This window comes from Ovis aries, chromosome 26 (assembly GCF_016772045.2).
Source record: "Ovis aries strain OAR_USU_Benz2616 breed Rambouillet chromosome 26, ARS-UI_Ramb_v3.0, whole genome shotgun sequence".
NCBI classification, from domain to species: Eukaryota; Metazoa; Chordata; class Mammalia; order Artiodactyla; family Bovidae; genus Ovis; species Ovis aries.
The window spans coordinates 37,560,928-37,580,280 of NC_056079.1; the positions used below are offsets into that span (position 1 = coordinate 37,560,928).

Sequence of the window (19,353 nt, forward strand, 5' to 3'; positions counted from 1 at the left end):
GCAGTGTGCGGTCACTGTCGACGTGCACACAGGGACACGTATGTGTGCCGACGCCTACACGCATGTGCATGCACACACACACATCTAGAACCCGGAGGGGAAAGGCCCCCGGTTGTAGATTGGAGGCCAAGCCTCAGAGAGGCAGAGGGACCTCACAGCTAGAGAGCCCCGGGGGTCTCCTGTCCCCTGGGAGACAGCACGTCACTCCCCGGGGCAGCACCCACTCTCCAGCCTCTAGAGGGAGTGGCGTGGATTGTACACGACCAGGGGACAAGTGAACAGGCCAGAGCTATGATCTTGGGCCCAGGGCCTCAGGTGGTCCCCTGGAGGCCCGTCCTCATGTGGAGACCCCCACCTTTACGTCTCCTGGGGCTCAGCAGTCTTGCTCTCTCTTCGCCACCTCCCCTCCCACCCAAGGCCTTGGGCTTCTCTTTGTAAGGTCAGTGAGTCAATCTGAGGAGTTCTAGGAAGTTTGGTAGACTGCAGGGACTATAGGACTCTCAAAAAAACCACCTAACTAAATAAAAGCCCAAGGGACTTCCTGGAGGTCTAGTGTTTAAGACGCTAAGCTTCCACTGCAGGGGCCACAGGTTCGATCCCAGGTCAGGGAACTAAAATCCTGCGTGCCGTGTGGCAGAGACAGAAAATAGAAAAACAAACAAACAATGACTTGAAGTTAAGTCCTGTAAGAAACAGTAGAACACACAAGTCAAGGGCCTCTGGCGAGTGTGCTCAGATTCACAGCAGGTCACCACGGGTGTTCTTCGATTTCTCTATAAATGGCCTAAATTATTGTGTGTAAATCTAATTTTCAAAAATGACTTATTTTAAAACTTTTCTGAAGGAAATTTCCACTTTGAGAAACTCTTGTTTCCTGGCTCTGTATGCAAGGAAAAGTGATTCTGCGATGATGTATGTTTATCGAATTTGAACCTGAGAGGCACAGTGGCCGCAGGTGTGACAACCAAGACTTGAATTCGGGCCCCGACCCAGAATCCTGCATGTTTCCTCAACTGCCCAGCAGCCCTGCTCACAGGCAGGGGTGTGTCGAGGCCCCCCCTCCCCAGTGCTGGCTCCATCAGAGCAGCGTGGCCTGGGGGCTTCAGGGAATCTGGCTAAATGACAAAGCCACTGAGCGTTGATTGACTGTTTCTTATCCGAGGCCAAGAACTCTCGAGAAGCAAGGAACAGTGGCAAGCAAGTGGGCACTGCTTCCTGGTTCTGTCTGGGACGTGATGGCTTTAAGTTAATAGGGCAATGTCACCATTCGGAAAGGTGTGAAGGGGCCACTGTGATGTGAAGTAAGATGTCCAAAGTAAAACTTCAGAACTGTGAGGCCAGCCCTTTTCAAGTTACTTCTCTCACTGGCTTGTGGGGGCCACTCACAGCTTTGGGGACTCCAGTCCGCAGGAGGGAGGGCGCTTCTGTAGGACATGAATTTTTCACACCTCCGGGCCCTCCCTGGTCTCTCCTCTGCAGGGGCAGGAGGGGGCCACGTTCGAACAGAGTGCCACGAATTTCCGTTCAGAGGTTGGGTTGGGACGTGGGGGGCGCTGCGGGCATCGCTGACCCCCGCGTTGCTATGACGACGGCTGCCCAGGCTTCCGGGATTCGGCGAGGCGGGGTGCGGTCTCGCCGTCTCCAGGAGCTCGTGCTGGGCGAGGGGGGTTCCTGAGCTCTCTGACTCGGGCAGACGCGCACCACCTGGACTCTGGGGGTCGGGGCGGGGAGACCTCCCCAAGCTGCTTCTGCTGAGGGCGCTGGTGCGGGGCGGGACCGAGCCGGGATCCCCCGGCGCGCGTTCAGCCGGGTCTTCTGCCCCGCAGGTGGCTTCGATCTGGACATCAGAGGCTGGGGCGGCGAGGACGTGCACCTGTACCGCAAGTACCTGCACAGCAATCTGGTGGTGGTGCGCGCGCCCGCGCGGGGCCTCTTCCACCTGTGGCACGAGAAGCACTGCGAGGACGAGCTGGCGCCCGAGCAGTACCGGATGTGCATCCAGTCCAAGGCCATGAACGAGGCGTCGCACGGGCAGCTGGGGATGCTGGTGTTCAGGCACGAGATCGAGGCCCACCTCCGCAGACAGAGACGCAAGACGGCCAGCAGGAAGTCATGAGCGCCCCCTGCAAGGGACCAGGGGTGCCGAGACACTTTATTATTATTATTTTTTTTCCTTTTTGCAGTTGCAGCAAGGAAAAATATTGCCCCAAAAGGGCAAGGAAAGCATTCGACGGGTTAGTAAAACGGACGAGGGGGCGTTTCTCTCTGCCTGTGTGGCTTATGCAACAGGCGTCAAACGCCCCCCACAGTTGGCCTGCAGAAGCAGCCCAGACGCACCAAACCGCGGCAACCGACAGAGAGGACCTCTTTGTGAGACTGATGGCGTGGAGGTTGTGATTGTGTTTACAGCAAAGCCAGTGCTGTTGTTCTGCGCTTATTGAAATATTCATGAAGGAAGGGAAGCTTTGTAAAAAGTTCATTAGGATGGAAGGCCAGCATCCTGCCTCCCGGTCTGAGGGGTGATCAGCCCTTCTCTGGGGTCTGGGAGACGGTGTGAAATTCAGAGAAACACTCATGGTGATCTTCGTGGATATAGTAAGCAAAACCAAATGGACTAAAAGTGAGAAAACAAAGAAACTCGTAGCTATTGTATCATCTCCCCCAACGTTAACCGGAAGTAATCTGCTCATCTTTTTGGCTGTAGTTTTAACCATCTCTGTTAATTTTATTTAAAAATGCACTCTTTTTTTGGCTTATGGGTTATATTCTGCTTACTTAATTACCCATTTGCAAGCCTTATGAAGGAGCACAAGTTAGCTACATTTTGGTATTTTCTAAGAAGATACTTTTCGCTGCCTTGCTTCAGTTCAGAGCATCAGATTGTGACCCACAGCCGAGGATGTGGCAGACGCTGACCCTGTGGGGACTGGCCGGCAGACGGTCATCGGGGATGGCGTGGCTTGCGGCTGCTGACCACACAGGCACATGGATACTTTATCTGAAGAGTATTTCCGAAATGGAGCAACTGAACACGGAGGGAATGGAAAATGTACTTTTTACCTTAACAGAGAAGGAAACTCACTCAGACTGGTGACACAAGTCAGAAAACACGTTTTCTCCTCAGGGGAACTGGGGACCACTTTCTTACCTGTTGAAATAAACCAAAGCAGGCTATATGAACCAAACGCTCTCTTTTCCAAGCAGGGTGCTCTTCCTGGCTTCTGGCTTCCACGAGAAGAAACACAAAGAAACGTCTTTGGTGAAAGGTCACTCCACCCGCCAGCGTCCAGTGGGACAGACGATTGTGAGGTGGGCTCCTCCAACCCAGCCAAGCGGCAGTGACTTGTTTTTTAAATTACGCTGTTCTACTTAGTCACCAAGATGCTTCTGAAAAATCTCATTTTATTACATTTTACAACTATTAAAATAAACGCAGTTAATATTTAGTGGTTTCTATGTTTATGTGAAAGTTATTTACTTATTAGCCAGCACCAGATACAGGAGCTAATTATCTCTCAAGTGCCTTGCCTTCTGTTTGCCCACAATCAACTCATTGTTTAAAAGCTCCAAGAACAGTCAAGCTGTTGGTGGGTAAAAAAAAAAAAAAAATGCATTGTACTGATTTGTACTGGTAGTTCATAAAATCCAATTAAAACCCAGGACATGAATGGAAGGTGGCATTGTACAGCTAATAAAATGTGATTTGTGGGTACGATTTCTTCTTGAAGTCAGAACACCAGGTCTTTAGTTTCTGGAGATGGGTTTCCTGAGTGTCGACCAGCTCCCCTTGGCTCTGCGGTGTTTCGGGGGAGGTCATTCCTTGACGGGGGATGCCCTGTGTACCCAGCGTCTCTGACCCCTCCTCCCACGATGACTGGAGCGCCTCTCACCCCGGGGACCCCTAAACATTCTCATGTCACCTCCAGGTGACCCCTTGGGGGCACTGATCTAGCAGGAGGGGAGAACCTTGGTGGACAGCCTGGCAGCTAATACAGTCTGCTTGTTCTTTTTCATTTCTTCCTCTGTTTAGTGTTGGCTCTGCCGGGTCTTGGCCGCTGCTCAGGCTTCTCTAGCTGTGGTCTGCGGGGTCTCCTCTCTAGCTGCAGTGCACGGCTTCTCCTCGTGCTGGCGTCTCGTCGCAGAGCACGGGCTCTCGGGTGCTCTCCAGTAGTTGCAGCTCCCGGGCTCTGGAGCGCAGGCGCAGTCATTGTGGCGCTTCGGCTTAGTTGCCCCGTGGCCCGTGGGATCTGCCCAGATCAGGAGATGTGTCTCCTGCATTGGCAGGCAGATTCTTTACCGCTGAGCCACCGGGAAGCCCTGCTTGTCATTTTTGATTAGAAGTTGAGGAGTGGTTTCCGAGGGCCCTCTTATTTCCACATACACAGTGCTCCTGGAGGAGACTCAGGCCCAGGTCTGTCTCCGCAGTGGGTCTCGGGCTTGGTGGGGCCGACCCTGCCCCCGCCAGCCTGTCTTCCTCCAGGTCCAGAGGCTGCTCTTCAGGCTGGCAGTGGGAGCGTGTGTGTCTGCCAGTGACCTGAGTATCCCCCAGCGGGGCCTCCAGGCCAAAGTCCATGGGTAACCAGCCATTTGGGCAGATGTGAATGGCACCGCACAGGTGCCTGAGGCAGAGAATTGGATTTTGAAAGACGCTGAGGGTGGATGAAGCGTGTTAGTTGCTCAGTTGTGTCGAACTCTTTGCAACCCCATGGAATGTAGCCTGCCAGGCTCCTCTGTCCATGGGATTCTCCATGGGTCTCACATTGCTGGCAGATTCTTCACTGTCTGAGCCACCAGGCAAGCCTTAAGAGAAGAGACGGCAAAATCAAACTCTCTCTCTCCCTCTTTTTAAAGCTTCCCTTGTGGTCAGCTGGTAAAAAATCCACCTGCAACGTGGGAGACCTGGGTTCGATACCTGGGTTGGGAAGATCCCCTGGAGAAGGGAAAGGTTACCGACTCCAGTATTCTTGGGCTTCCCTTGTGGCTCAGCTGGTAAAGAATCCACCTGCAATGCGGGAGACCTGGGTTTGATGCCTGGGTCGGGAAGATCCCCTGGAGAAGGGAAAGGCTCCCCACTCCAGTATTCTGGCCTGGAGAATTCCATGGACTCTGTAGTCCATGGGGTCACAAAGAGTCGGACATGGCTGAGCGAGTTTCATTTTCTTTTTAAAGCTTATTAAGTAAAGGGTTTTATCAAGAGGCGAGAAGCCTCGTTAAGCACATGCAGGAGGGATCTGTCTTAGCTGGGGCTGTAACACACACCACAGGCAGGGTGGCTTCGTCACCCAACGTTGATGTCCCAAGGTTCTGGAGGCTGAAAAGTCCACAGTCAAAGCACCGGCAGACCAGGTGTCCGGTGAGGACTTTCATGTGTCTTCATGTGTTCAAGGGCAGACAGAGGGCTGGCTTCCCTTCCTGTTCTTAAAAGGACACTAATCCCGTTGGGAGGCTCCACCCTCATGACCTAGCACCTCCCAGAGGCTCCACCTCCAAATACCATCTCATCAGGGCTTCAACCTGGGAATCTTGTGGGCACATTAAGTCGTAGCAGGACCTTCCTCAGCTCCCTGCCCAAGACACTTATTTATAAAAGCAGGGTTGTTAATGCCCCCACTGGAGCACGATGGTCAGGAAGTCAGCACTCAGCCTTAGACAGCAGAGGCTGGCAGTGATGACCAGTGGCTTCTAAGGAGGAAGAATGGTGCCAGGGAAGCCCTGAGGCTTGGGCTCGTCTGGGGTCCCTTCCAACGCTGCCTCCTTGCCCCCTCCCCCTGTCCTGACTCTATGTAAATTTCTCAGGAACTGACCTTGGTCCCCTTGCTGGAGCAGGGTCCCTGGTAAAACCTGGGGTCCCGTGCATCAGCCATGTGTGAACCATCCTCGTGAGAACCATCGCTAACACACCCCCTCCCTCTTCTCCTCATAAGCTAAAGACACGTTGGCAGCCAGGGACGGTCCTCTGCTAGTCTTCATGGGAGCTGCTTTTGTGCAAGCTGATTAGGTAGGATGCGTCATACTTGCTGTTTCAGTTCAGCATGGCAGTTAGTATCCGGGCTTTCCCAGCCACGCACCTGGATTCAAATTCAGGCCTTTCACTTCCAGCCCGTATGATCTTAAAGCTGACAGTCTCCACCCCAGTTTCCTCATTCAGGGTCATGGATGAAATCACACTTATATCACAGGACTGCCTGGGGAATTAGGACACGTCATGAAATGGCATGCCACTCCAGTGTTCTTGCCTGGAGAATCCCATGGACGGAGGAGCCTGATGGGCTACAGTCCTTGAGGTTGAAAAGTGTGGGACACGACTGAGCAACTTTCACACTCGCACACGTAGCAGGCTTTCATGTCCGATACCAGCTCCACATTCCAACTGTGTCTGCTGTTCTTCCCAGCGCACCCCACCCTCTTGGGTGTAAGCAGACAGTGGGTCTCACAGGGGATGTCGTGAGACCATCACACGTGCAGTGTCCTTTATTTTTGTCATTCTGAATACCATTTCAGTCTATCCGAAGATGGGTTACTAGGAGTGTAAAATACAACGAATAGTTTCTTCCTAAAATTCTGTGCTCAGTAATTTGGAATTGGTGACCCCCTCAGCAGAGGCATAGAGGTTTTAGAAGCATAGCTGGGCACCTGTCTAAAGGACAGCTGTCTAAAGCAGCTCGTTTCATTACTTCCGTTTTCCAGGTACAGAAAACGGAGGCTCAGAATTGGCCGAGAGCTAACTTGGAGGCCCTGCCAGAGAGTGGCCTCATGTTTCCTCCCAGGACCAGCTCCTGGCCTCCAGCCCCACCTGAGGATTCCCCTGGCAGTGGTTGGAGACTGGTCTCTGGTGGCCCAGGGACACTGAGCAGGTGGCCACTGACCCCTCCAGCTCTGGGCCATCACTGGATGGGTTGGAGGCCTCAGAAACTGGTTGTCCAGTAGGCCCCCAAGGTGTTAAAGCTGGCCTTGAGTTGGAGGGGAGGGGAGGGAAGGAGGGAATTCTTGCTTTTTGGAAAAGATTTGACATTGTTTCTGAGGATGGCTGATTGGAGAGAGTGCCCTTGCGTGCTAAGTTGCTTCAGTCGTGTCTGATTCTCTGTGACCCCATGGACTGTAGCCAGCCAGGCTCCTGTGTCCCTGGGATTCTCCAGGCAAGAATACCGGGGTGGGTTGCCATCTCCTCCTCCAGGGGATCTTCCTGATGCAGGGATCGAACCCAGGTCTGTCTCTGCATTGGCAGGTGGAGTCTTTACCACTAGCGCCACCTGGGAAGCCCTTGGGCGGTTCTTAAAAGAGGGGGTGTGTTTTACACCCAACACTCATTAAATAGCTGGCAGGATGCGTCATATGTGTGGTCCTTATTTTGATTAGCTTTATACTTGAATGCAAAGCTGTTTCTCCTGGCAGGATTTGGTGCTTTGCTGTTGCTGCCAAAAGCTCAGGCCTGTGCCAGTTGGTTGGGGGGTTTGGGCAGTGGTTTTCTCAACACAGAAAATTTTCTCTCAGTCAGCTGAGGTGCCTTCAAACATCTCGGCATTCCTGATCCTCTGCACACGCCCTCTGGAGTAGCCAGCCCTGTGCCCCAGCTGTGTCTGCCTTGCCACTCTTCCAAGGGGAGGGGCTGGGGAGATGACATGATGCTGTGATGCCTCGGGCTGTCTTAGCCTCTGTCGTCACCCAGAGGTTCAGAGAGGGCCGGGCCACCTTCATGACCTCTGCCTAAGATGCACCGGGTGCCTTTTTAACTGGAGGTTGGCTGTGCAGGTGTCCTGCAGGTGCTGCACGCAGGCAGAACCCGAGTGGGGGCGGGGACGCTGGATGAACTGGGCTCACTCCTCACCTACCTGAGGGTCAGACACATTGGCTTGAAGCCAGCCGAGTACAGCGCAGCCAGCACCTCCCTGCCTCCGTCATGAATCCCACAGCCTCTAACCTAGCGACTGACCCCCTGCCTAAACCACCTCCAGCTCCAGGGTCTACGGATCTTCGACAGCTGACCTCACCTCTCCGGCTGGGATGGCTAACCTCATTTGAAAAGAATGAGAAGAATAAATGGAAATTAAAGGCAAACCCCACTAAACCTGTTTCTTGATAAATTTACGAGGGTTGAAATCATATCACGGATCTTTTCTGATGACAAAAGTATGAAGCTAGAAATCAATTAAATGAAGAGAAATGAAAAATCACAAATAGGTGGTGATTAAGCAGTATACTACTGAACAACTGCTGGGCCAAAGAAGAAATCAAGAGAGATTTAAAAAATACTTTGAGACAAAAGCAGAGGTGTAATATACTAAAATTTATGGGATGCAGTAAAGGCGGTTCAAAGAAAGAAGTTCATAGCGATAAATGCCCACCTCAAGAAACAAGAAAAGCCTCAAAATAGCAACCACACTTTACACCTCAAGGAACTAGAAAAAGAAGGATGAAGTTGAAGGTTAGTAGAAGGAAGGAAATAACAAAGATCAGAATGGAAATAAATGAAATAGAGACCAAAAGGAAAGAAAAAGGCAATAGAAAAGGTCAATCACATTAAGAGCTGGCTTATGGAAAAATCAACAAAATAGACACACCAGTAGCTAGCCTCTCCAGGAAGAAGAGAGGACTCAGATAAAATCAGAAATGAAAGAGGAGAAATTACAACTGATAGGTTAAAATACAGAGGATCACACGAGACTACTGTGAGTAATTATGTGCCAACAAACTGGGCAATCTAGAAGAAATAAAAACATTCCTAGAAACATATAACCTACCGATTCATGATGAAGCAGAACATTTGAACAGGATGCTTAACAAAGAGATGAGTCAGTAATCAAAACCTCCCAACAAACAAAAATCCAGGGCCAAATGGATTCACTGGTGAATTCTACCAAATAGCCAAACGAGAATTAATATCAATCCTTTTTGAATTTTGAAAAAACAGAAGAAGGGGGAGCTCTTCCAAACACGTTTTACAAGGTCAGCATTACCCTGATACCAACACGAGACAAAAGTGCCACAGAAAAACAGTTACAGGTCAATATGGTTTCCCCAGTGATAAAGAGTCTGCCTGCAAAGCAGGAGGTGTGTTCAATCCCTGGGTCAGGAAGATGCCCTGGAGGAGGGCATGGCAACCCACTCCAGTATTCTTGCCCGGAGAATCCCATGGACAGAGGAGTCTGGTGGGCTACAGTCTATAGAGTCACAAAGAGTCAGACACGACTGAAGCAACTGAACACACACACACACACACATAGGCCAGTGTGCCTGATGAACGTTAGATGCAAAAATCCTCAACAAAATATTAGTAAATCAAATCCAACAGTCCATTAAAAAGATGGTACACTGTGACCAAATGGAACTTATTCCAGGGATGCAAGGATGCTTCAGTATCGGCAAATCATTCAAAGTGATACACCATATTAACAAAATATAGTCAACTCAATAGCTGTAAAAAAAAAAAAAGCATCTGACAAAATTCAACATCCCATTTATGATAAAAACTATTGGCAAAGTGGATATAGAGGGACTATACCTCAATATAATAAAGGCCGTATATAATAAGCCCACAGCTAATATCATACTCAATGATGAAAAGCTGAAAGCGTTTCCTCTGAGATCAGGAAAAAGACAATGATGCCTACTTTTGCCACTTTTATACAGCATAGTATTGGAAGTCTTAATAAGGCAAAGAAAAGAAAGAAAAGGAACCCAAATTGGAAAGGAAAAAGCAAAACTGCCATTTTCAGATGACATAGCACTCTATATAAACCCTAGATATTCCACCAAAATAACTGTTAGAATAAATGAATTTAGTAAAGTCACAGGGTGCAAAGTCAACACACAGAAGTCAGTTGAAGAAACTATCAGAGAAATTAAGAAAACAATCCTATTTACAATTGTATCAAAAAGAGTAAAACACCTAGGCATAAATTTAACCAAGGACGTGAAACAACTGTATATTGGAAACTATAAGACATTAATGAAAGAGGTTGAAGAAGACATAAATAAATGTAAATACAGTCTGTGTCCATGGATTGAAGAATTAATGTTGCTAACATGTCCATATTACCCAAGGCAATCTACAGAGTCAGTGCAATCCCTATCAAAATTCCAATGGTATTTTTCAAAAGATAGAACCAACAATCCAAACAAACAAAAAACACCAAATAGCCAAAGCAATCTTGAAACCGAGGAACAAAGCTGGAGGCATACACTGCCTGATTTCAAACTATATTACAGCTGAATCCGCTTGTCAAGGGCCAGCTCTGGGGTAAAGGCTAGGTGATTGCTCACTTGGGGGATGTCAAAAATGAGGCAGCAGAGAATTCCCTTTCAAACCCAAACTAATCAAGCCGTTTCTCTGCAAGTCAGCTGGCTGGTACATTCTGTGATTCCTCATCAGATCCTTCTCCTTAAGATTCCCTTTCCCCCTCAATTCATCCCAGAAACTAGCAAATGGGCCATTAGGGTACACAGCCCGCTGATTGAGCTGAGCTGATAAAAGGGGAGGTGGATTCTGGATGCAGGACCCACCGGATGACTGCCATTTGTGGAGGACTTCACACATTATACATGGTCCACGCACTTTACACATTTCTTTTCTAAACCTCAGAACCCCCAGTGTGACTTTAGAAACTCCTGTTTCAGACATGAAGCTGAAGATTCCACACTGCTGGTTAAAGTAGCCGGGATCCAAACCCAGACCTGCTGGGCTTTCTGCTGTATCAGGCTGCCTCGTTACCAAGTAATGTGTTTTCACCACCCACAAACAAGAGGGCAGCTTTACCATTGAGGCCTCCTGGTGGCTCTCAGTCTGGGGCAGCAGCAGGGTGTCTCAAGCTCCCTGAGCGGGGGTGAAGAAGCAGAGCCAGTGGGGTGGAAACGAAAGTACTAACATCCATGCTAAAGGCCGCCCAGGAGCAGGATTCACACTGCAGAGAGTGCAGTCTGTGAGTGGAAGGGAAAGAGTGGGCAGTTCTCCTAAAATGCAAGGAAGGGGCTAGAGAGGGGCAAACAGTGAGGAGGAGATTATAACTGTGGAAGCAAGGGATGGACGACTAAAGCGGGATGCACTGCTCCTCCTCAGGTTGGGGACACGCAGCTCAAACGGAAGTGTTTAAAGATACAATTGTAGAAAACTTAGCCCTGGCATGCTGCGGTCCACGGGGTCGCAAAGAATTGGACACGACTGAGTGACTGAACTGGACTGAACTAGGTTCTGAAACAAAAGCCTTGTGCAGTGCAGTCTGGAAGGAAAACATTTACCACGTTCTTGACAAAATGAAAGCAAAGAGGCCCCTTGGAGATGCCTCTGAGCACCCCCTGTACATCACTGCGTGTCCTCTCTGTGCACCAGGTGCAGGAGCCCTGGGTGCGTGTGTGTGAGGCTGTAACCTGTGTTAGGATGCGTGTGCATGAAGGAAGCTGTCTCTGCAGAGACTGCAATTGCAAAAAAATAGACAAAAGTTATTTTTAATCTAAAAACAGACTTGATGCCACAGCAGCCATGACCCTGTACTAACAGGATGGTTAATTCCAACGCGTTAGCTCAGAAGGGCAGTTGGGGCTACAAATGCTCCTGAGTGACCTGCCTGGGCCCTGGTTTCACTTTGTCTCCCTTCTCTGGATTCTTCTGTCCCTGTGTTTTCCTCTTCCTGGTGAGGTTTGCGCCTACTGACACTTACTTCATGTCGCTTGGCCTCCTGGCGAGGCTGATGGGCATAGACTCTGGTGCACCCTCCTCGGCCTGCTGGCAGTTTGCTGAGGGTGCCGGGGCTGGCAGGGGGAGGGGCAGGGAGAGCGGCAGTGGAGGGTCTGGGGTGGCAGGAGACCCAGGATCTCCCGGGGGAGGGCTGAGTGATGCGTCAGGGAGCGGTATTTGGCATGGTCCCTCCGAGGTGGGTGGTTGCAGGGTATGGGGAGGCTCCCAGACCAGGAAGCCTTGGCAGGCAGGTGTGGGTGCTGGCTGGACCGAGGCCGCAGGAGGGCGAGACCAGGCCGGCGTGGACATCCTGGCCTTCAGGCACAACCAGGCTCAGACACTGGGAGACGGAGTCTAACTGCAGAGCTGGGATGAGAATTCAGGCTTCTCCAACCCCACCGAGTTGTAAACAGTGGCTGAATTATGTAAAACGTTCCCGCTTAGAATATCAAGTGTTACTCTTGGCCATCGGATCATCAAACACAGGTCGGTTTCTTGTTCTGAGTATCAGTAACCAACAGGGTAAGATTGTGAACTCAGATCTGCTCCCCTGCTGATGGCAGGTTCACTCACTCATTCATCTTCTACTTTCCAAGTCTTCCTCCAGCGGGATGGTGGGGTGAGAAGAGGGTGGGGTACATGTATGTGTGTGTAATGGGATGTCACTCAGTGTAGTGGTGTCTGGATATGACTTCCTTACTTCCTCCAAAATAACTGTCAGCAGAGGGTGATGCCAACATCTTATCTGTCTTCGTAACTACTAGTGACTATAGGATATTTTTCTATTCATTTCAGAACTCTGAGATTTCAGAGCTGGGAAAATAAATAATGATCTGGTTATCCCACCTTGTTTTGTTAGAAGTGAAAAACTGAGGTTCAGAGAGGTAGAGGGACCTGTCCAAGGTCGTACAGCTAACTGTGGGAAGAGATGGGAACAGGAGTTTCTGACCCCCAGCCTTTGTGTGTCTCTGCAGTTCTGTGATGTCACGACTGCCAAACTACTATTAGACGTGAAAGCCGAGAGACACGATCTCTCAGACAACAGAAACCACGTGGGACATTTTAAGCAACACTTAACAATAATCTGTTTAAAAACTTTCTCATTTAAAGCACACACACACCCATGCATACTCACACACATGCATGGGCCCCACCCCCTTCTCTGACTATTCTCTACCAGTCAGGGTGTGTTTTGCACAACCAGCACCCTCAGACAGACCGCTACAGCCCTACGCTTCCTTTAGGAGAACAGAACAGCTGCCACAGGAGTCAGGCCCGGAGCACCAGTCAGGGCCCCCTCTCCCGGGACGACCTCGCTGGGGCTCCTCCAGGAGCCGCTGGGGGCTGGGGTGGGCTCAGTGGGGCAGGAGATGCCTGACCCAGTGCACCTGCCAGACTTGCCAGGGGCGGTTATCTCCCGCTCTCCCCTCGTTAGGAGGCGGGCAGGCTGAACAGTGACCACGGGTATACAGTGCATGTCAGCGTCCGGGACAACGTAAATGTCTGTATTCGTTTCCTGGGGCTCTCCCGTAATAAATTACCATAAACTCAGCGGCTTATGAAAAAGGACATTTATTGCATAGTAGTCCTGGAGGCTAGCAGTCTGAAGCTGAGGTGTCCCCAGGGCCCTGGGAAGGGGGCCTCCAGCCGCCCTGCGGGCCCGTCCCCGGGTTTGCAGCTCCTCACTCGCGACTCTGCCTCGTGTGCCTCTGCTTCCAGAGCCCCCTCTCCTTGTCAGAACGCCAGCTGTCGGCCTTGGGCCCACCCTCATCTGGTCTGACCTCAGCCCCAGAGACCCTGTTTTCAAATAAGGTCAGGTTCAGGTGCGGGCGGGGGCGGTCTCATCCCAGGACACAGTGTCCAGGGCGCTCCCCCAAATGCCCTGCTCCGTCTGCCAACACCAGTCACGCGCGGGGCTTCCCCCTTCCTTCTCTGTGGTCCTGGCTAGAGCCCTGCCTGCTCCCCCAGAGCCGGGAAACCACCTCACTCTCGGTCCCTCGCCTCCTGCCCTCGCCCAGGGTATTTCCGTGAAGCCCCTCTTCCGACACCTTCAAACTCCTCATTCAAACCGTTCTCCCTGTGTGTCCCTCACCCTGGCTGCCACACGCCCAGTAAGTGAGGTGGGTGAGGGCAGTCGGCTCAGCCCCCAATGTCACCTGAACCTCACCTGCACAGGAGCCTGAGACCTTCCCGTGAGGCCGCGGGAGAGTCTGGTTTTGAGGTGTCCCTTTATTCCAATCAGCTTCCCAGGTGGCGCTAGTGGTAAAGAACACGCTTGCTGATGCCGAAGATGTAAGCGATGCGGGTTTGATCCCTGGGTCAGGAAGATCCCCTGGAGGAGGGCATGGCAACCCACTCCAGTATTCTCGCCTGGAGAATCCCCATGGACAGAGGAGCCTGGCGGGCTACAGTCCATGGGGTCGCAAAGAATCGGACACAACCGAAGCGATTTCGCTTGTGCTTGATTCCTACCAGGTACCAGTTTCTCGGTTTGTTTCACACATCGTTAGTATCGTGGCCTTCGTGTTAGGAGCTGCGGAATTGCGGGCTCATCCCCCTTTATTGCTGGAGGAGGTGATTCCCTCTTGGCGTGAAACTCTAGCATGCGTGCAGAGATCTTTATGGAACCTCAAGGGTCCTTTCACTTGCTCGGGGTCGGCTCGCCGTGGCTTCTCACGTGTGTCCACAGCCGTGGGGTCTGCTGGCTGCAGGGCTGTCACTCAAACAGCTCCAGGTAGTCGGGTGGCTCTTGCTGCTGACCGCAGGGGTACAGAAGGAGCTCCTTCCCCAGGGAGGTGATGGGCTCCTCCTGTGAGGAAGACAGTACAGGTCAGGCTGCAGCCCCCCAAGAGCAGCAGAGGCCTCAGCCCAGGCTCCCACGTCTTATTTTACAGGACACTTTCGTAAGAAGCCCTTCCTGCCTTGCTGGAGCACACAGCTTCTGGTCTCCCCTCGCTTTACACTAAGCTTTCTTGGCTTACGCAACCCCGAAAGACAGACTTCTTGTCCACAAGCTGCCCTGTGGTCTCCCTCCTTCCCGGGCTTGTGCTCTCACTTAAGGGTGTTTTCATATGGAAAAGAATGTATTTTTAAAAAGAATGTGTGTGTGCATATATAACGGAATTACTCTGCTGTACAGCAGTAATTAGCACAACACTGTAAATCAACTATACGTTTAAAAAAAAAGTGTTCTCAGATGTGATCGGAGTGCACAGATTTTGCATCATCTCGTGCATTCTCTGCCCCAGTGGGTTCTCCCTGATGAGGAGGGACCAGGTTCAGTGATAAAGGAGGTGCAATTAACAATCCTTGTTATCGGGAAGGTTACCCACATGGCTCAGCGGTTAAAAGAATTCGCCTGCTAATGCAGGAGGTGGAGGAGATGTGGGTTTGCTCCCTGGGTCGGGAAGATCCCCTGGAAGAAGAAATGTCAACCCACTCCAGTATTCTTGCCCGGAGAATCCCCATGGACAGAGGAGCCCGGCAGGCTACAGTCCGTGGTGTCACAGAGAGTCGGACACAATTGAGCATGAGCACTATTATCGGGAGGAGTTACAGAAGCGGGGGGCTGATCTCCCCTGCTCGTCTCAGCTGTCTTCCGTGGAACCGCCTTTCACTGTCAGAGCAGCTGCAGGACACCCGTCACCGAGCGAGCGACGTGTGCACGGGGCCGCACCTTGTGGTACTCCACCAGCTCGGCCAGGCTGGCGTGCTGCAGCTGGTCCACGCCCAGGAAGCTGTATGAGTCCAAGGAGGCATCTATGAGGAAGTGCTTGCAGCCGTCCTCAGACTGGTAGGACAGGGCGTAGCCCTTGACCTTCTCGTTGACCCGGATCAGAAAGCTGCCCGGCACGCAGGTGCTCAGAAGCTCGTTCGCTCTGTTTACGGTGAGGATTCCTGTGGGAAAGAAGGGCAGGGGTTTCAGCCACATCATTTCCAGAGCTTCCCTCTGCTAAACACAGCCGTGTGGATAAAGCCAGTAAGAACCTGAGCAGCCCTAAGTCCACACTGGGTTTCCTTGGAGCAGTACTGTGGTTCGTCATCTGGTATTTGGTACCTGGGATGGGGTTGCTGCTAAGTCACTTCAGTCGTGTCCGACTCTGTGCAACCCCATAGACGGCAGCCCACCAGGCTCCCCCGTCCCTGGGATTCTCCAGGCAAGAACACTGGAGTGGGTTGCCATTTCCTTCTCCAACGCATGAAAGTGAAAAGTGAAAGTGAAATCGCTCAGTCGTGTCCGACCCTCAGTGACTCCATGGACTACAGCCTTCCAGGCTCCTCCATCCATGGGATTGTCCAAGCAAGAGTACTGGAGTCGGGTGCCATTGCCTTCTCTGGGATGGGGTAGGTTCCATAAGCAAATGTGTAGTACAAATGGAGGGCTTCCCAGGGTGGTGCTAGAGGTAAAGAACCCGCCTGCCAATGCAGGAAGCATAAGAAACCTGGGTTTGATCCCTGGGTGGGGAAGATTCCCTGGAGGAGGGCATGGCAACCCGCTCCAATATTCTTGCCTGGAGAATCCCCATGGAAAGAGGAGCCTGGCGGGCTACAGTCTATAGCATCACAAAGAGTTGGGCCCCGCTGAAGCGACTTGCCGCGTATGCAGTACGAATGGAACGCTCGCCCCTCAGAACACGTCTCCACCCAGTGACAAGCATGGGCGTCATGTGGCTTCTGAGGGGTAGGACCGTTGACAGTCATCCTGGGAGGGTGAGCTCTCCCAAGTTGACTGATGGGGACCCTGGGGCCTGGGGATGATCCTACAAGATCTGCAGTGGGAGTTCTCACTGGAGCGATGTCTGGAAACGTCTCAGACACCGGGGCTGGGGGGTGGGGGTGGCTCTAGTCTTCTCCAGTGCATGGAGGCAGGGATGCTGCCAAACCTCCCACTGCTCACAGAACAGCCTCACTATAGACAGTGATCCAGTGCCAAAGGCTGACAGTGCCGAAGGCGGGCACCCTGGTCAGGGGTCAGCGAGTTAGTGACAGTGTCCTTTGCTGTGACTACTCCTAAATGAGGCTTCATTTAACGGAATGACGCAAGAGATGCAGGCATGCGCACACACGCGTGTATATGTGCTGTACTTAGTCGCTCAGTCATGTCCGACTCTTTGCGACACCATGGACTGTAGCCCGCAGGCTCCTCTGCTCATGGGATTCTCCAGGCAAGAACCCCGGAGTGGGTTGCCATGCCCTCCTCCAGGGGATCTTCCCAACCCAGCGATCGAACTCAGATTCCTGCCTTGCGGGTGGATTCTTTACTGTCTGAGCCACCAGGGAAGCCCAAGAGTACTGGAGTGGGTAGCCTATCTCTTCTCCAGCAGATCTTCCCGACCCAGAAGTTGAACTGAGGTCTCCTGCATTGCAGGCGGATCCTTTACCAGATGAGCCACCAGGGAAGCCCCATGTGTGTATATGCGTACTATCTGTGTCTTCACAGATGCTCAAAAGGATGCCACTCTTCAAACACACACACACACACGTGTTATGCTACACACGCATAGTTTGGATGCCTCATGAATTCACAGGAATTCAAGACCAGCCTTCCCCAATTAGTCCACACTGATTGCTCAGGTCTGACCCATGCTCCCGGTTCCCCTGCTTGCTCCTCCTCATCTGTAATTCCTCAGGTGAGCCCACGACGTGATAAGACAGAGAGGAAGTGTGCAGATACGTGCTGGCAGGATGGTCAGCTGCTCTGAGCTCTGGCCAGAGGGCAACGTTTCCTGCGTCAGCAGATGGAACCTCCTGCCTCTTCCATGCTGACATTCGGTATTACGATTAGAGAGAAACCCAAAGGCCTCCTGGTGAGAAGGCAATGGATTATCACAGCTCTTCAGTCTGACAAGACTAAAGTTAGTAAAGTTAATTGAGAATTAAACCTAAGGATCCAGTGTAAAACGTCAAATGAAACCATTTGTGTTCTTTTCTGTAAGCAGACCTTTGAGAAGGGAGGATTAGAGATCATCCGCTCCCCGGGCCTCGTCTCCCCCGCTGGGCCTGAACCCGCACGTCTGGGTGTGGGGGCTCAGCTCCAGGGCGACGCGGGGCAATAGCAGGGCCTGCGGCCAGCCCCTCATGGACAGGAAACGCGCCTGCGAGGAAAGAAGCAGGCGGCCGCTCCTCTGGCATCCAGGCTCTGCCAGGACCCCGTCCCGCAGGCCGCTGAGTCCAGTCGCCTTCCTGCCCTTTCCTGATGAGACTGAGGTGCTGGACACAGCAGGCGCTGTGACTGAGGAGCCCCTGGGGTCGCTGCCGGGTGTCCATGTCAGGCGCCCAACTAATACCCACGTGAGCATCCCCGCGGCAACTGCTCCTTCCTGCCCGTTTCACCTTCTACACACCCGGTCCCACTGCGGGCATTGGAGGCTGAACCCAGGCCACCAGTGACCAGCCTGCCCAGGGCCTGCAGGGGCTGCGATGTGAAGACTCTGGGTCTGACGCTCTCTGAAACCCAGGGGATTGCTCAGTGACTTCATCCTGGAAAGATTTCTCTTCTCCTTCCTGACAGGCTGACTCTGAAATTCCAAGTGACTTCAACAGACGGTATGGATGTTGTCATTTTTAATATCTGGATTTCAGCATGAGGGAGTCTGATGCCTAGAACAAAGCCATTCTGGAAGATTATAACCAGAATGAGACAAATTCCTCCTCAAGTCAGGTCATAGAGTAGCTGCAAATCAGACCGTCTGCAAGCACCCCCCCGGCCTGTAGCTGTTCTCAGCATGCACAAACCCTGGCTCTGCCTCGGCTCCAGAGACACCAGCGCGGGGGCCCTCTCCCCTCGGTGGCGCCCACGGCAGGTACAGAAGGTGAGCACCGCGCTTTGCTCATTTGCTTCACCGCAGGGTCGGCGTTTCTGTAGGGCACGAGCTCTCAGGGCATCTGACAACACAGGTCGACGTGCAGTTTCTCCTGATGCCATCGAGGGCAGAAGGGGCCTCCAGGGAGGTCTGGCTGAGGTCATGGCCAAACGGCAAGCTTGGTCTGCCTGCAAAGGGGGCTCTTACAAGCAAAACCAAAGTCCAGCATCAGACGCTAATCACTGGGGGACCCCTGCCCGGGGCGTGACACTAAGAAATTGGTTCTAGTACAGACAGTGGTCTTCCTCCAGCCCCTGCTGAGGCCGTGATGCCCCCAGGCTGCCTCCCTCTGGCCTCTCCAAGGGCTCACCCAGCCCCACGTCCACCCGGCCAGCACGGTCCACAGCTCTGGAAGGGACCCCGGCATGCCCTGCGGTCTCTCCCCGCCCCGCCTCCTCGTGAGCAACCGCCGTTCCTAGTTTATCTTCACGCCCTCAGGAACTGCCACCCGGAAGATGCCCAGGAAAGGTCTAGCACATACCTCAGTCACAGTCAAGTGAGAAACGTCCCTCTCCAGGACAATCCTAGCTCCCACTGCCACTAGGCTGAGGGCTGATAATAGGGACCAGGGGTGCCCTCATGTTTCTCCAAGGTACCCCCAGGCCTGAGTTACACGCACACCTGTGTGACCTGTTTCCGGCACCTGGAAAAGCCATGTTTAATAACCAAACGAACGAGAACTCAGTAACAACAGCACTGAGAGCTCTTCACGTCTGCCTGGCCCTCCCCCAGGTGAGCCTTCCCTCATCTGATCCTCACTGAGGCCTCATCTGATCCTCACTTGGTGCTGTCATGGCCCACCAAGCACAGAGGGGAAGGCCC

General features: G+C 52.3%; 2 protein-coding genes across 32 annotated transcripts in view; one reads left to right on the forward strand and one right to left on the reverse strand.

The window, feature by feature from the left end:
* The window catches only part of CSGALNACT1 (chondroitin sulfate N-acetylgalactosaminyltransferase 1), a 336,716-nt gene extending 333,004 nt beyond the window's left edge, over positions 1 to 3,712 (forward strand). For all 29 annotated transcript variants that reach the window (XM_027962570.2, XM_060407077.1, XM_060407076.1 and 26 more), the window contains one exon: positions 1,827 to 3,712. In XM_027962570.2, coding sequence (XP_027818371.1) covers positions 1,827 to 2,116 — 290 coding nt within the window. In that variant the 3' untranslated portion in view covers positions 2,117 to 3,712. The remainder of the gene's footprint in view (positions 1 to 1,826) is intronic.
* Positions 3,713 to 13,224: 9,512 nt separating this feature from the next.
* SH2D4A (SH2 domain containing 4A) overlaps positions 13,225 to 19,353 on the reverse strand; it is a 63,679-nt gene continuing 57,550 nt past the window's right edge. For all 3 annotated transcript variants that reach the window (XM_027962487.3, XM_042241500.2, XM_027962485.2), the window contains 2 exons: positions 15,345 to 15,565; positions 13,225 to 14,477 (listed from right to left, as the gene is read on the reverse strand). In XM_027962487.3, the coding sequence (XP_027818288.1) occupies positions 14,385 to 14,477; positions 15,345 to 15,565 (314 nt within the window). In that variant the 3' untranslated portion in view covers positions 13,225 to 14,384. The remainder of the gene's footprint in view (positions 14,478 to 15,344; positions 15,566 to 19,353) is intronic.